At 38.9% G+C, this 16331-nt stretch overlaps 1 protein-coding gene across 1 annotated transcript; it reads right to left on the reverse strand.

Moving 5' to 3' along the window:
• Nucleotides 1-2121: 2121 nt before the first annotated feature.
• On the reverse strand, nt 2122-15747 carry CUZD1 (CUB and zona pellucida like domains 1). The gene is made up of 9 exons (XM_008048234.1): nt 15449-15747; nt 12956-13106; nt 10591-10805; nt 8661-8811; nt 8100-8317; nt 7441-7613; nt 5955-6346; nt 3615-3883; nt 2122-2422 (listed from the first exon to the last, which is right to left on the reverse strand). The coding sequence occupies exons 1-9, from the start codon at nt 15528-15530 to the stop codon at nt 2250-2252; spliced, it is 1824 nt and encodes a 607-aa protein (XP_008046425.1). The 5' UTR covers nt 15531-15747; the 3' UTR covers nt 2122-2249.
• Nucleotides 15748-16331: the final 584 nt, after the last annotated feature.

The raw sequence follows: 16331 nt of genomic DNA on the forward strand, positions 1-16331 counted from the left end.
AGGTGACCCTGCCCCTTAGGGCAGCAGAGGCTACGTGGATAGCCTGGATCCAACTCTGCCATGTCTCTCTAGTTCGCACGTACCTGGTATTCCATTGCCCATCCCTTTGTGTTTTTCCATTCTGAAACACTTTTTTAAAAGAGTCTCTTGAATGCAACGTTGAGTTAAATCTTGTCCTGTGAAATATTCTGAAAACCCTGCTCTTTCATAAGGCAAGTGTAGTGACCACTCTGAGGTGGCACACAGATGGAGATCCTCATCCTCCAGGCTATTGGGAGTGTTTGTGGCTGATGGATCTCAGCACCACTGCTCTCCAGGAATTTCCCTCAGCTCAAGACAGCTGTCTCATCCAAGTTCACAGCCCCTCCTCAAACAGCCTGCTATCAATGACGGGCCACAGAGGCATAGAAAGCTCTGAGCACCGTGCCGTGACATCTCTGGAGGGCCATTCCCAGGACTCACTGGGGGATTGACTGGACCTTGCTGTTGGAGCTGTTTCATGGTGCACAGCCTCCCTCCCTGGTCCTGCTGCCCTTTCTCATCACAGGGCTGACCCTGATTCTGGGCACACCCTTAAGGAAACCCCCTGCCCACAAGCCTCTGTGTCAGGGTCTGTTTCCCAGGAACCCAACTTATGGCAGTCAATACTAGATGTGGCCCAGACAGATAAGTAGAGTCTGAAATGGGATTTTGGAGGTGGCAATGGTGACTCATCACTGGTATGAGTGTAAGGTGGATGGCCTCTGTCTGCTAACACATTCTCTTGATTCATCATTACCATCCCCCAGAGGGAGGGGAGTTACCACAATCCCCTATTTTAAATCGTGGAGATCAAGGCTGAAGGTGACCTAACCCATGTAACCCACCAGGTAAGTGGCAAGAACTAGAACCCAGGCCACCAACTCCAGATCCAGGACTTTTCATTGCTATTCTAAAGAAAAAAACTTAAATACATAGCAGCATGAATACTGATAATGCATTGATATATTTCAGTATCTCCACTTCAAAGAACTTTCTGAATCATGGTAGTATATACTCTGGCAAATCACAATATTTGATCATTTCTTAATATTACACTCCCGTGTTAGCCAGCAGAGAATGTCCAGTCTGTTTCCGATGGAAAGATGGCTGAGTGGCAGCGACCAGACTGGACAGATGTGCTGTTCTTAAGTTCTTAATGTGATTTGCTCATTCTAATGGAATTTCTAGGGGTTTTCATGTTAGGCTATAACTTTTCAATAGCTCCATTTAGGTTTTATGAACAAACACAGAGTCACTGCATGACTGCTTGAGGAAACATTTGGGAGACCTACATGCAGATCTTAAAAAGAAAATGGGGAAGATCTGTTTTGATCTGGAACTAGAAAGCCAATCAAGCCCCTAAGGACCTGTTCTGTTTGAGTGGAGATCCCACCATATCCATTATATGTTCCCTTTCAGCACCCTATAGATGCAATACATGTTTGTAGGGCATTCAGGAAAAGGGTTACCTGTCTGGATGCATATTAGAACCTAAACTATGTGTGCCATTAAATGATGAGGGAACATTGTATTATGTATCTAAGGTGATTGGATCTGATGTTTGGCACATGTAAAATCAGTTCGCACTGGGTCTTTAACCATATTTGTTCAGTGACAGTAAATGGGAAAGTATAAATCAGAACTGGCTGCACCGTGTTGGGATGATTTGCCTTTGACTTTGGTGCTTGATGGTGAAGGGAGAGAGAAATGTGGCTTTTCACCCATTAACCCAGAAGTGGTCTGAAGTCTCTGTTTTATAGTCACATTCTTCTATTTAGCCCTTTCCTGAAATGCTTAAGGTGCCAAAGAATTGAAAGAATTCCAGTTCTCCCTCCCCCGCTTTAGTTTCAGAAATTCTCTTTTGACGTTTCAAAAAGTAGCATATTTCCATCTAAAAAATAAACACGCCTAACTCTGAAGACTATTGTTAAGTAAAAATAACCATTTTGTTTTCACCTAATATTTGTTTAAAATGTGCTCTATGGAAAGAGGTGGTGTTTTTAATGCCTGTAATATGTTGGTATCTTTAGTTCCTACAGTGAGAGCCAACTGACATGACATTTATTTATTTCAGCCATTCCTGTAATGAAACACACTGGCACAGTGACATGAAAGCCTGTGTATCACTTTCAGGCCTTTCCTCATTTATTCGTAATGGTGTAGCCACAAGGTACCGTTTCCTTTGGCATCCTGGAAAAGCATGTCTCACTTAGAACTGGACCCATTAGCTAATAGTTCTGCAGCTTCTGGTATTTGTAGTCTGCCCGTTGATTTAAAAAATGCCTCACTGTGACTGTGGCCACGATCACTACATTCAGAGCTAGAACCATGATTGAAAATAGATGCAAACTGTTGAAAGGCTGGTTCTGAGTTTCTTCTGCATGTGTTTGATGCCGAAGATCTGTAATTAAAAAAAAAAAAGATGAAAATTATTTTTTAAAAGTATTAGCATTACAAGATGGTGGTAACGTTTATAATATCTGTACATACCCTATGAATCTTATGCATGAATTAATACATAATGCATAATGCCAACACAATATAGAGGAATCATTATCAAATATTTGAATTATTTTTTGTTTCATTTTAAATGTATTTGTTTCCAGTGTTTGACTTAGCTTGGTTTCTTGCTGTAACATGAAAGATATGTGAAATTCAAACATAATAGTCCAGTAAAAATGCAAGTTCATTTATTAATTGTCACTATTTCTCATAGTTATCAAAATACAATGCTCAACAGGAAAAAAACAATTTTTTATTCCCTTGAAATAGGAAAAGGAGAGGTTTCTAATATGTGTGATATTTCTATAGTGACTTTCAATCACAAATTTTCAACAATTTCAAACCAGTATCTATAGAGGCACTGTGCAAGCCTCTTAGTGAATGTGTTTATAAAATTACTGAACTTAAATATTTTGCTATAAAACCAGACCATACTCCTTAATAATGTTAATAATAATAAATAAAGACACAGGTCATAGGGTCACTTAATGTCTTTACCACTAAGATAAATTCTTGAAAATAGTTTTTATTTCATTATGGCATATCTTAAGTCATTTAATTATGAGCAATCCTTGAGTATTTACTATCACCCCTTTCCCATGCCACCAGGCAGATCTCAAAAGAAGCATGGCTGTCCTGTGTTCATATACTAGATTATTTGTTGCTTTAAAATAACTTTTTTTTCCTAAATGGGTGATTATGTAGATTGCTGGTTCATCTTCTTTTACTCGCTTAGGAGTTAAAATACATTGCTTTTGATTCAGTTATCTGCTATGACAACTAAAATAAGGAATCAAGAAGCTAAGGAAACTGTTATTTTTAGAGATGAGGGTATTACCCTCATACTCAAAAGCCATATGAATAATTGTGAATTATCAGTGTATCATATTGCTTGTACTGTAGGCTGTATGCATGTTATCAACTGATGAAAATAAATATTAATCCTGTGTGCTTAAAACTCATCACTTATTCACTAAAACTCCTATTATAAATCTCTAAACTGTACATGCTGAAGAACTACTAGATTTGAGTAGCATTTTATGAGTCAGGAGGTATTCTTAGATCACACACAAAAAAAACTTTTTCCCTACCTGAATTACCACTTGCACTTCGATCTCTCTTCAGCCGAATGGGTCCTATGATGGAATCAGTCTTCCACTTGTATGATGAAATGTCTCGTTTCCTTCTAGAGACACAACCTTGATTGCAGCGAGACTGGGAGTCACTACTATCACATATCAAAACTTTACACTGCAGGTACACAGAGCTCAGACTTCTCAAGAATTTAAAGGCATTAAACTGGAATCTTCCATAGTGTCCAAATAAGGGATACACCTTACAAGTCTCATCTCGACTGCATCTGAAACAGAATTTAGGAGCATGTATATAAGATGCACAGAAGCTCAATCCTTTTATACTAAAAAGAGACAATACAAACTTTTCTCTGAACTATCTTACTTGTGAATCCAAAAATCTCTATATGAAAGGCAACATCTCTAGTTCAGACTATAGAGAGCTAAGACTCTGATACCTGAGTAAAATAAGATTCCTTCTAGCTCTAAAATTCCTAGCCCATGTGAATTAACTGGAAAATCGATATTTACATATTGGAAGTCAAACACCTTTTCTTACATACTTATTAATATATCGGTATGGATAATTTAGTTAAAATCCATCAGCTTTTAGAGAAAAAAGGAAACTTTTCCTTTCAAAGAAGAATTTTACACTTTTAAGAATACTACATATATTTTGCTGATGGCATTACATTGTCAATGACATATGAAATAATCTTCTGAGCTTTTGTTGAAAATAACCAAAATGTACAAAAAAGCAAAACACAAATAGAGCTGTCATGACAAAAAATAAATTTGTTTTCACAAGCAAATATTTTGTGAATGCACTTAAAACCCTAGAGGACATAAGCTATGTCTGTATAAATGTTTTAAATTAAATTATTTGTAACTAGTATATGTTGGGAGCCAACATCTATAGCTACATGGCTGAGGCCTGTAAAGGCCCATCTGGAAGATTGCCTCTGACATAGGATATCAGTTATACCTATAATATTGGCGTGTGATTAGTGACCAGTGTGCATATATGGCAGTAAAACTTATAAGTAAATATCAATATGCCTGATGGAAAGTGCACAGCAGAATTATTTTTCTCTGTCTTTCTAAGTTTTACTTCTTTCTAGATATTTTTTAACTTCTATTTCCTGGTAGACTGGGTAGTCAGCTCTTGTTCCTGAAAGCAGTTTCCCCTAGGGCTAAGATTAGAAACTAAATTACCATAATGGTTTTGTCACCCTGCCCCTAGCCAGGCAGAACGTTTTCTTTTGTTTCGTTAATTACCGAAACTCTGTCTGCTTCAGCCCATGGCTGCCATCATGGCTGCCATGCATTTCCTTGTTCAAGAGTGTGACAGTTACTATTTGATTTTTAGAGTAGACTTGTTAGGATAAAATATATACATATACACTCATAGTTGTGTAAATTTATGCTTGGTGTTTTGTTTCCTTTTGCTACATTATTCAAATATAATAGTTACTATAAAATTTATAAAAGAATTAATGATGAGGTATTAGCTTAATAGGATATAGCATAGTATTAAAGGTCAATCATTAGATTATATAAAAATTAAAGTTTAGACAGATGAAACTCATATGAATTATAGTAAAGTTTGGTAGTTTAAGAATAAGTTTTAACTGAGTTATAAGGCATTATGTTAAATCATAATAAGTTAATAGTATAACTAACAGTTAAGTCATTTAAGTAAACTTATAGATTATAGTATAGTGTTAAGTTGATAATATTAATCATTAAAAAATATTAGGAGTCAGTAAACTTAGAGTTAACTTAGAAAGTTTTTGTATTAATCAGGGTTTAGAACAAAGAGTATAATATGAATGATTTATTGAACATTATGGAAAACACTTTGAATGATCTGTATTGAAATTGTGCACCTGTGACCTTAATGTGGGTTTTGTGAAGCACGACAGGCATCATGGAATTCGAATTGTTTACTTGGAACTTGCAAATCTCATGATGGTCTTGTGATGCATAGTTTGTAAAGCATGGAACTTGTACGCCCCCAGCAAATGATTATCACACTGCTGGAGGGTATAGAAAATGGTATCTAACTTGGAAAAGGTCCGAATAAAATTTGACTTCAGTCCTGATCAGACTGTTCCCAGAAGAACTGCCTCTGAGTGGTCTCTTCTCTCCGTCCAGATTCTCCGGTGTGGTCCTAACCCTCCCTCCAAGGTCAGAGCGGGTCTCCGACAAGTATATAAAAATGAAAACTATTTTTATAAAGCAATAAAATTCCATGGTAGTAGTACTAGGAATAATTTATGTACACACAAAAAAATTATTAAAATCATTATTCTCAGAAAGGAATATCATACATACATCAATTACATCAATACATACCCACTCTTGATTAAGTCATAGGTTGGAGATGCAAAGTCAGAGGTGGGAGAAGCTTTACAGGTATCAAGAAACACTACCAAATTTGGATCTGAAGTGTGTAGACTGACTTGAACGAAAAGAGTCTGGTTCAAATCCACATAATACGGTGATTCGAGAATAATCTTTTCAAATGAATTGGATTCAAAAAGAGCCATGCTTGTATTATATTTGCCCAGAGCATTTTGATTTTGTATGACATCATCTTCTGTTATGTACATCATCTCCACAGTAGAATTATGTTCCATTTCACACTTCATAATAATCTGGAGATGCTTCTGACGGGTGATCACTGCAGATGTCGGGGACTCAGAAAAGGTGATTATATTGGTGTAAGTAATTGACTGATCTTCTACCTGCAGAACAAGACAGAATTCAAAGTTTATGCTAAAAGCCCAGTATATTTTAGAGCAGAGATGTAATATTTTTAGATAGAAACATATTTTCTTAAATCACAAGATAACAGCTTTCATGTTAAACAGTTTTTATTCATGTTAAACAGTTTCATGTTTCAAACTATAAACCTTAAATGTGCTTCATGAAGAAATATTCTGGGAAAGAAAGAAAATAAGGGCTGAAAGACACAGCTTGCATTAGACAAACTTGAAGACAGAAGTTTTTTCAGATCCACTAAAATTAATTTTAAACACAAATCTCCAGCCTTATGAAAACTTTTAAACTCTACAACATATTGCCTTCCTTAAGGATACTACGTTAGTGTGACTAACTGGACAGTTTTCAAAATGTACATAGACAGAGGGTCTGCAATTAGTACTCCCTTGGCTGCCTTCCCTGGGGGCCCATGGGGTAATAAATAAAGCCTGTGTGTTCATTTTTAGCAAAAAAGGATGATTTACTTCTGTGCTTAGCAATTCCTCTGGATTAACTTCTACTCTTTTCAATTAGATTATTGTTTATTCTCCTGAGTGAAAAGTTTATGGTATGTATTCTAAAGGGACCCACAGGTTTGAACTGTTTGAGATCTTGAATGCGACTTCCAGAGAATGTGGAACAAATCACAATCTTCCTGTAATAACCTTCATGTTTAAAATAAGAATAATGTTTTTATCATTTGTCTTTACAATGGAAAAAAAGGCGATCATAAAAATCCAGCCAGATTTCTATTAAATATGAGATGTAAACATTTTCTGCAGAAGTATTATTATAAACCCACTGCATATAGATGGTCAAACTCTCTCTAGTGAGTTTTCAAAGTTATTTACCTTCTGGGAAGGATAACTACCCTCCAGTTACATTGAAAACAAATGCAGCAATTTGGCACTTGTGCATGAATGAGTGGGTGCACTTATATGTCCCCACATGCTTACCCTGTGTTAAACCACTAAGATCTGTGATTGGTTGTTAAATCAGCTAGCAAGTATACCCTCACTGTATCACCCAACATGCATTTGGCATTTGACAAAGCCCGACTATCAGTGTTTCACTTTACCTTTTTGATGGTACCACAACTGCCAAGAGGGATAGAAAATTCCACAACATTTGATACTTTTGGTCTGCAAGTTGGATCAATTAGTTGTAAGTTACCCTCATTATAGTTAAAAGACTCTAGGTAGGATTTACTTATGATAACTCTCATCTTGTCAGAAGAGCAAGTCAAAGATGCTGTCCAGAAAAAAGAGAGAGAGAGAAAAATGATCATGTTTATGCCAGAAAGGAACTTTGAATCTTTAAGAGCAGGTGCAAGTGAATATATAAAAAGTCAACCCCATTTTTCCCTAAACAGTAAGCAAAAGCCTGAAATAGCCAAGTGGTTGATTCACCTTTTACAGTGTTAATCGTGACCTTGTTTGGAGCTAGGATTTATAAACCTGATATTTTTAACTGTGTCTTTGCCAAAGGAATTAAGGGCAACAGTTCATATTTTCTACAGAAATATTTTTTGGGTTAACAAAGTCACTGATTTTCTCTTGTGTTAAGCAACGCACAGAACTGATTCTCAAGTTTCAGACTGTGAATATGTCCCCAACTATTTACAGGCTTGTATATAGGGATAACCATGGGTAGGCTAAGAATTAAACTAAAGTTTTAACATATGCAAAATCTTCCTACATTACTCAAAACAGCTAAGGAACATAAAACGTGACTTACTAGTGTTGATGTTTTCTGTATAAATTGAGGTATAGGAAGCAGAAAAGCCCCGGTAGGAATTGGCATAATCTGTAGATAATACGACAGTCAAAGAGTCTGACGAAGATTCAAAGGTGGGTGTCACACGTCCACAGACTTGTCCCATCAGGCCAGAGTTGGTGGAGGGACCATCATAGACAGCAATGAAATCAAATCTGCAGTAGTTATCCACTTCCAGGCTAGAGAACAAAGGCTCTTGGTGAAATATCTTTTCAAACCAATTCAGTTCTGTTTTCTAAAATCCAAACAATCCCACTACTAAGCAATTAAATATTTTTCCTTCAATGGTATCTCAGGCATATGATGACAACCCTGGGGCTTTCTCAGTCGCTGACAGCACCCCTGAATCTTCAAAAAAAAAAAAAAGGTCAACTTAGTTCAATGCAATATTTTTGCTGTTTTCCTTTCTACACCAATTCTTTGAAGAGTACCCACACATGAGGGTTGCTTATGATCATTTCTGTTTCCCAGGTCCCCCAGTTGTCAGGTGGGTTCCCTGACAAAGAGAACCACAGTACTTACAAAATCTCTTTGAAGTTTAATTTTATCTTATAACCTTTCTCCACTTGTATGTGCCACACACAATAAGCCAGCTCAGGATGTGGCTTTGGATAATTGGGGCTGGTAAAGGATCCTTCCAAGGTGTCCAGGTAACCGCCACAGTCTGGAATAGCTGAAACAGATGTGAAGGTTGCCAAGAACATAAATCAAAATAGATACTTTTCACTTCTGTGTTGTGCATCAAGCTTTACATGTCTCCCCTGAGTGTCATTCCACCTCTGTCTTTCCCATGGGTTACATGTTGAGGTTTTTCCTTCTTTATCATTGAACTTTCTGCTGCCAAATAAATCATATTAAAGTAATGCTATAAAATCTGTCCCAGCTGTAGAGACCTTCCATTACCTGGACTGGTCCAGAGGAAATAAAGTCCTACTCTCAGGACAAGCACTGGAGACTCTTCCTCACCTAGTTCCCACCCTGCTTTCCAGTCTCATCAGCCACTACCATGTGGCCTGCTGTTCCGCCCACCCTTTCTTCCCATTTTCCTCAGGCTGTTGGCTTCAGTGAAGTGAGTCCACCTTCCCTGAATCAGACAAAACATGGGGGGAAAAATACTGAAAGCTCTTTCTGGAGGTGTAAAATGGTCTAGATTAGCTGAGATATAAGATGCATGTCAGAGTGATTTGAGTTCTTCACACACGTATGTTTATTGCAGCATTGTTCACAATAGCAAGATCATGGAATCAACCATGCTGTCCATCAAAAGAGGACTGGATTTTTAAAATGTGGTACATATACACAATGGAATATTATGCAGCCATAAAAAAGAACATCATGAATTTCACAGCAACCTGGATGGAATTAGAGTTTATAATACTGAGTGATCTGTCACAGAAACAAAGATCTGAGCATCACATGTTCTCACTCATAAGTGGACCTTGAACAACTACCATAATACTACAAGAAAAGGATTGACAGTGGCGGGAAACTATGGGGGGGTCAGGGAGGGGCAGGGAGGTGGGATTAATGGTAGTCAATATCTGTCTGGAGAAGGGGGGACACACCTCATCAACAAGGGTACCTGTACAATGAATATTTGTATACCTAACCCTTAACTGTACCCCACAATTTCAAAATAAAAGATACATATCATTTTTTTTTTAAAGATGCATGTCAGGCAGTAGCTAGAGGCAAGGCTTCAAAGGGTGGCCTGGGGCTGGCTTGGGAAAACCTTGACGGCTCCACTCGAGACTTGCTGACACCAAGAAGTCAGTGGTTTAAGCAGGAGAATGACATTGTCAGTTCAAGGTCTTGGAAAGAAAACGGAGTGGAACATTTCTCATAAAAAGCGCTTGCCATTCTGCTTTGAACTACAATGGATATAGGTGCTGTGAATGAGAACATTGTAAATGTAGCCTCTGGTATTCTTAGATTTCAGAGGTGAGGCCAGAGATTCTTGGCATATGCTTCCCCATCTTCTTTGTCAGAATCACCTGCAGGATTGGTTAAACATGAAGGCTTAACCCAGATCTGAGGAATCAGACCAAAGGTAGGTGTAATCCCTGAACAGGCGTTGCAGAAGATCTCAGTGCTATTATTAAACAGTCTGAACGTGGAGTCTCTGCTTTGGGCTCAACACACTATCCCCAATGTGTAGCCACCTGCTCAGCCTCTTGTCTCTGCCTCACCTGGGAGCTGCTTAGAAAGGCAAGTTCATGGGCTCCTCCCAGAACCAATGAATCAGATCTCTGTGGTGGGACCCAGAGTCTGGGATTTAACAAACTCTCCAGGTGATTCACACATACACATACGTTGGAGAACACTGCTCCCCCAAACAGAGAAGCCTCTGAGGGAATAGACTCAGACTGCAGATTGCAAGAACCCAGGTAGAGGAGCGTGTAAGCTCTGCCTGTGGAAGATGTGGGTGAAGGTTTTATACATGAGGACTTACAGGTACCAGGAGAGAAGTAGTAGTAGAAGAGAAAGACGGTTCTTTGAGTTCTTGCAGAGTCAGTGACTATTTGAAACGTCAGCGTATTAGATGATGATTCAAATACAGGAACGAAGTCATTTTTACTGCAGACTTTCCCTAGAAGAGGCTCGTTAGTAGAGTTTCCATCAAAGACTTTAATGTTTTCACTTTCACATCCTCCATCCGGATCAAGCCTGTGGACAGAACACACCAGTAGCTGGAGAAGAGCCACAAGCAAAGGGGATTTCACAGAGCAGAGTCACTTTCTCACGTGGGCGTGGCGGTTTACAAAGTGGTAGCGCATCTGTTTTCATTTAAACCTCTCCAAGACCAATCACCACCCCTGCATCCCTCAACATCAACCTTAACGGGCTTGGGGTGGGGGGTGAAATGCTTTGCCTATGTCTTGTATTAAGTAAATGGTGAAGATGGGCCTAGAATCCAGGACCTCCTTTCTTCTTCCTATTTCCATCACTCCTGTTTCCCACGCTCATGTGACCCTTTGGTGTAGAAACTTTTTAGTTAGAATTGACTCCTATCGACATTTGGTCTCCATGGCTGTTGAAAGGTGAGGCAACCCTTCTTCCAAGGCCACCTCTCCCAAGGTAAAGCAAATTTTAGCATCTTCTAGTTGCCCTTCCCTACCTCCTATCACCATTTCCTCATTCTGATGGACAGTCTCATACCCTGCGTTGGACACAGCAACCGAGGATTTTTGTTTTCTGCCCATTCTGACAAGGTCTCTCCAAATGCCCTCAGAAGACATATGTACAAGATAACTTACAGGAATAAAACAAGGATAGAGAAATCTGAGTGCTCCTTCCACGTTAACCACTTACCTGCTGTGCGACTTTGGACAAGTGATTTAGACTTTCTTGACCTCAATTTCTCTCTTCTATAAAATGGGGATATTACAGTCTATATCTTACTCGTGTTGAGGTTTATAATATTCAGAACATGACGTACCTACCACAGGCCTGGCACACAGGAAGTGTTTCCCACACTTTGTTTTCTCTTCTCACAGCAAGGATGGTTTCTTAATAACTCTACCAATATGTTTCTTAATAACTCTGCCATTTCAGGAAATTTGAAAGGTCCCCTTTCCTTTTCCCGTTTTTCCTTTTTATCTGAGTCTCACTCTGTCACCCAGGCTGGAGTGCAGTGGTATGATCACAGCTCACAGCAGCAGCCTTGACCGCCTAAGCTCAGGTAATCCTTCCACCTCAGCCTCCCAAGTAGCTGGGACTACAGGCATGTACCACCACACCCCGCTATTTATTTTTATTTTTGTAGATATGAGTTCTCACAATGTCGTCCAGACTGGTCTCAAATTCCTGGGCTCAAGCAGTCTTCCCACCTCAACCTCCCAAAGTGCTGGGATTGCAGATGTAAAGTCACCACACCTGGCTTCTTTGAAGGATAAAGTAATTTTCAACTTCAATGATACAGGTCCATGGTTCTCAAAAGTGTGGTACCTAGTCCAGCAGCAGCAGCATTCCTGGAGTTTTGTTACCTATGCACATTCTCAGATCCCACCCACCCATTTGGAAAGGATACTAGAGACTCTGGGCCCAGCAATTGTGCTTTAATAAGTCTTTCAGGTGCTTCTAATGCATGACCAAATTTTAGAATCACTGGAAGAATACAGGCTCCGGAGCCAGGTTGCTTGGATTCAGTTCCTCTCCCACTTGTATTGCTTTGTGACCTTGGACCTGTTAAGTGACTTCTCTGGGCTCTCGTCTACTGAATGGAGGTGAGATTGCATCTGCCTCAGAGGCTTGTTGAGAGGATTCATTGGAAACCCTGAGTCTCTAGAGGGCAGAGTTGTGTTCTCAACCCCATACTGGAATTACCTGGGCACTTATGCTTATTTCAAAATAAAAACCTTAAAATAAAAAAATATTAACGCCTGAGTCCTGCCCCTAGGATTGTGATCAAATTGTGTGGGGTGCAGCCTGGGAATCAGGGTATTTGGACGCTCCCCTGCTGATTCTACTGCATAGCAAAGTTTGGAACCAGCCAAAAGTTTAGTGTTTTAAGAACTAGAATCTGGAACTAGACTAGCTGGGTACTAACCCTGGTCACGCCACTCACTATTTATGTAACCTCAGACCAGATCTCAACCTCTCCAAAAAATGTAGTACTGTAATGTCCATAGTACAAGTACTGACTTCAAAGGATCTCTGTGAGCCAGGCACACAGTTATCATCATGGTGGTCGTGAGGGTCACTACCGCCTTTAGCAGCAGCTGATTTTTTTTTTCTCCCACAGACAACCCCCTTCCCCTGCCCCAAGTTGGTCAGAGTTCATTATTCCTCGTTAGGAAACTGAAGCTTCCACTTACTGGATGTTGGAAAATATCATTCGGATGCTTTTGTTTTCTGGTCTTTCTACTGTCCAGGTGCAGTTCTCATTGGGATTGAGTTGCAGAATCAGGGCTTTGTGGGTCTCTGCCAGATTGGCACCTCCCAGACTGACCTGGCAGCTTGATTTGCCTGTTAGAGATCACAGATGACATTGAGGAAAGTTTTCAGCCACTGCCCCTTCCCCCAGTGATTGGGAATCCCCCTCCCTTGTATGTTCAAACAAAAATGCACCTAATTATAGATGGTCTTCAGCTGACTACTCCAAAGTAAGCTACAAGCAATTAATTTCTCCTTCTTTGACCCTCTGGGGAGAAAGTATTATGATTTCTCTACATATGGTCCGTAAAAGAGAATATATTAGGGCCTGAATAAGAATGGTTTCTATCTACAATGTGTAAAGAATCCTTACAATTAAATAATTAAAAGACAACCCAATAAAAAAATTGAGAAAGAACCAGAATAGACATTTTCCCAAAGAAAATCTATACATGGCCAACAAGCCCTTGAAGAGATACGTGGCATCATTAGTCATCAGGTAAATGCAAATCAAAACCACAACGAAATGCCACTTCACACACATTTGGATGGTCAGAATCAAAAACAGCAGGTGTTGAAAATAGCAAGTGTTGACAAGTATGTGAAGAAAATGGACTGCTTATATACACTTCTCATGGAAAGTGTATAAGCAAATGGTGCAGCTGCTATGGAAAACAGGCTGGTAGTGCCTCAAAAGATTAAACATAAAATACGATAACCCAGCAATTCTACCCCTAGGCATATCTCCAAAAGAAATAAAAGCAAATGCCCACACAAAAACTTGTATGCTAATGTTCACAGCAGCATTAATCATACTAAGCCAAATGTTCATCAACTGACTAATTAATAAATAAAATGTGGTATATCCATACAATGGAACATTATTCACATTATTCAGCAATTAAAAAAATGAAGTACAGTCATCCTTTGGTATCCATGAAAAATTGGTTTCAGGACCCCTGTGGATACCAAAATCAATGACTGTTGAAGACCCTTATGTAAAATGCCACAGTATTAGCATGCATCCTACCTGTATACTTTAAATCTATCTGTATACTTTAAAATATCCTCCCTGTATACTTCAAATCATCCCTAGATTATTTATAATACCTAATACAATGTAAATGATGTGTAAATAATTGTCATACCGCATTGTTTAGGGAATAATGACAAGAAAAAGTCTGTATGTGTTCAGACTTTTTTTTTTTTTTTAGTATTTGCTGTTCATAGCTGGTTGAATCCACGAATGTGGGACTCACGGATAGTGAGGACCAATTGTACTAATACACTCTACAACATAGATGAGCTTTGAAAACAGTATGCTAAGTTAAAGAGCAACCACATATTACAAGATTTCATTCATGTGAAATGTCCACAATAGGTACATCCGTAAAGACAGAATATGGAGTCGTGATTTCCTTGATCTGAGGACAATGGGGGAAATGGAGAGTGACTGCTAATGAATACAGAGATTCTTTTGGAGATGGTGAAAATGTTCTGGAATTAGATAGTGGTGATGTTTGCACAATTCTGTGTATAAACTAAAAACACTACGTTGTATATTTTGAAAGTAGATTTTGTGGTATGTAAATTACATCTTAATAAAGCAGTTATCAAAGAAGGAGGAAAAAGAGAAGGAAGGAGGAGAAATAATGGAAGTAAACTCCCCCAAAATCAAATACTTTGTAATAAAACCTTACTAAAGGTCAAAAACTCCACCTACATAGGAACAAAACTTTTTTCTTTTTATCTTTGACTGATGATAATAGCTTTTTATTTCTTTCCTCTACCAATGACAATTAATAGGTTTATTCATAAAAAATTAGAAAGCAAGGATAAAAAAAGTATAATCCCATAATCACATCTACCTGGAAACAGTTATTAAAAACTCAGTGTAAATATTCCACGCCCTTTCCTCTCCTGTTCTCTTCTATTTCCAGATTTTTTAAATGCTTGAGTATATATATTTTAAACATAACACCATTATGTTGTACAAATTTCAGGTCGCCTTTTTCTCTTAATGTAAGTAATAGACACAGGATAGATCAATGTCATTTTTTAAAGTTGTTTTTTTAAAAAATGTTCCTTTGTATGGATTCATCAAAACCAGATAAACAGTGAAAATTTGTGGGGTTTGTTTACATTTATGTTAAATGAACATGTTTGTAGATAGATCCTTTTAACATTTAATAAAGATAAATTCTCGGTACTGAAATTATCCAGTAAAATTCTAAGTGCTTTCTATATGTTTGTGAACATTATCATATAGGCCCAAATGAAATTAGTACTGATTCAAAATCCCACCGAGAGGAATAAAGTAAATTTTTCTCTGTATTCAGACCAATAGATATAAACATTTTGAAATTTTTTGAAAGAGACCCCTTGAGAGAAGATCATCTCTATTTTTGTGGATAAATCTGATTCAATTTACTTACCTTCAGTCTCCGTTGAGTTCAACTCTGCCAAACAGGAGGCAATTAAAAGGGCCAAATAGATGAACCTCCTTACAAACTCCATCTTTGCAAGGGGCTGGCAGTCTTAAGGACCAGCAGGCTTTTATTGGCTCTGTATTTCATAAGTTTCCTGGACACCTCCAGGGAAATATGTCAATTCCAGTAACACAATAGGTAGATTTATGTGAGAACAGAGCAGCTGTGTGACAGGTTTCTTATTATCAATCCCCATAGAGGGTATTCGCTATGCCCAACTCATTCCAGGAAGAGCTGCACCCAATAAAAGATCCTCATGAGGAGGTCTCCAGCACTGGCAACCAGCAGACACTGTATAATTCCCTGTGGGCCTGACATGAGGGTCTACGCCCTGTCATGACAGATCACCCTTGAGGTCTCAGGACATCTGAAGCCTTCACAGCTTCTCCCAAGGGAAGCCCGTGGGAGGCCTGAGCTACAGTGGGGTGAGGCGATGCAGCACCTGGGCAAACTCGGTCCAGCTGGGTAACACAAGCTCTGCCAGGTGGCTGACCTTGGAGGGCAGTGAAGGAGGAAGGGGAGAAAAAAGAAAGTGCAGATCCAGGCTCCCCTGCAGAGGTTTCTAACTGGTGATGCCTGCAGAGGCTGAAGCAGGTGGATTCGCTCCTCGGGCACTGTGGTTTGCAGCCAAGAGAAAGGACTCCCTAGGAAGAACATGGCGGGGAAGGAGGGGGTTACCTGTTTTTCATTTCATACATGGATGCGTTCATTTAGCAAATGTTCATTACTGTGACTGCAGGGCCTGAGGAATACAGAATTGAACATGAGAGACTCAGTCTTGCCCTCATGGAACTTGTATTCAAAGTGGGGAGTTGGACAAAAAAATAAA

This window comes from Carlito syrichta, unplaced genomic scaffold, assembly GCF_000164805.1.
Source record: "Carlito syrichta isolate Samal-C Ts95f unplaced genomic scaffold, Tarsius_syrichta-2.0.1 Scaffold122680, whole genome shotgun sequence".
Lineage (NCBI taxonomy): Eukaryota > Metazoa > Chordata > Mammalia > Primates > Tarsiidae > Carlito > Carlito syrichta.

Excerpts from the sequence above, each read along its gene's own strand:
- CUZD1 (XM_008048234.1), bottom strand. The coding sequence starts at position 15,530 with ATGGAGTTTGTAAGGAGGTTCATCTATTTGGCCCTTTTAATTGCCTCC. Across the intron at positions 10,806-12,955 it reads ATGATATTTTCCAACATCCA|GCTTGATCCGGATGGAGGAT; the intron begins GTAAGTGGAAGC and ends TTCTGTCCACAG. Across the intron at positions 7,614-8,099 it reads TACAGAAAACATCAACACTA|CATCTTTGACTTGCTCTTCT; the intron begins GTAAGTCACGTT and ends TTTTCTGGACAG.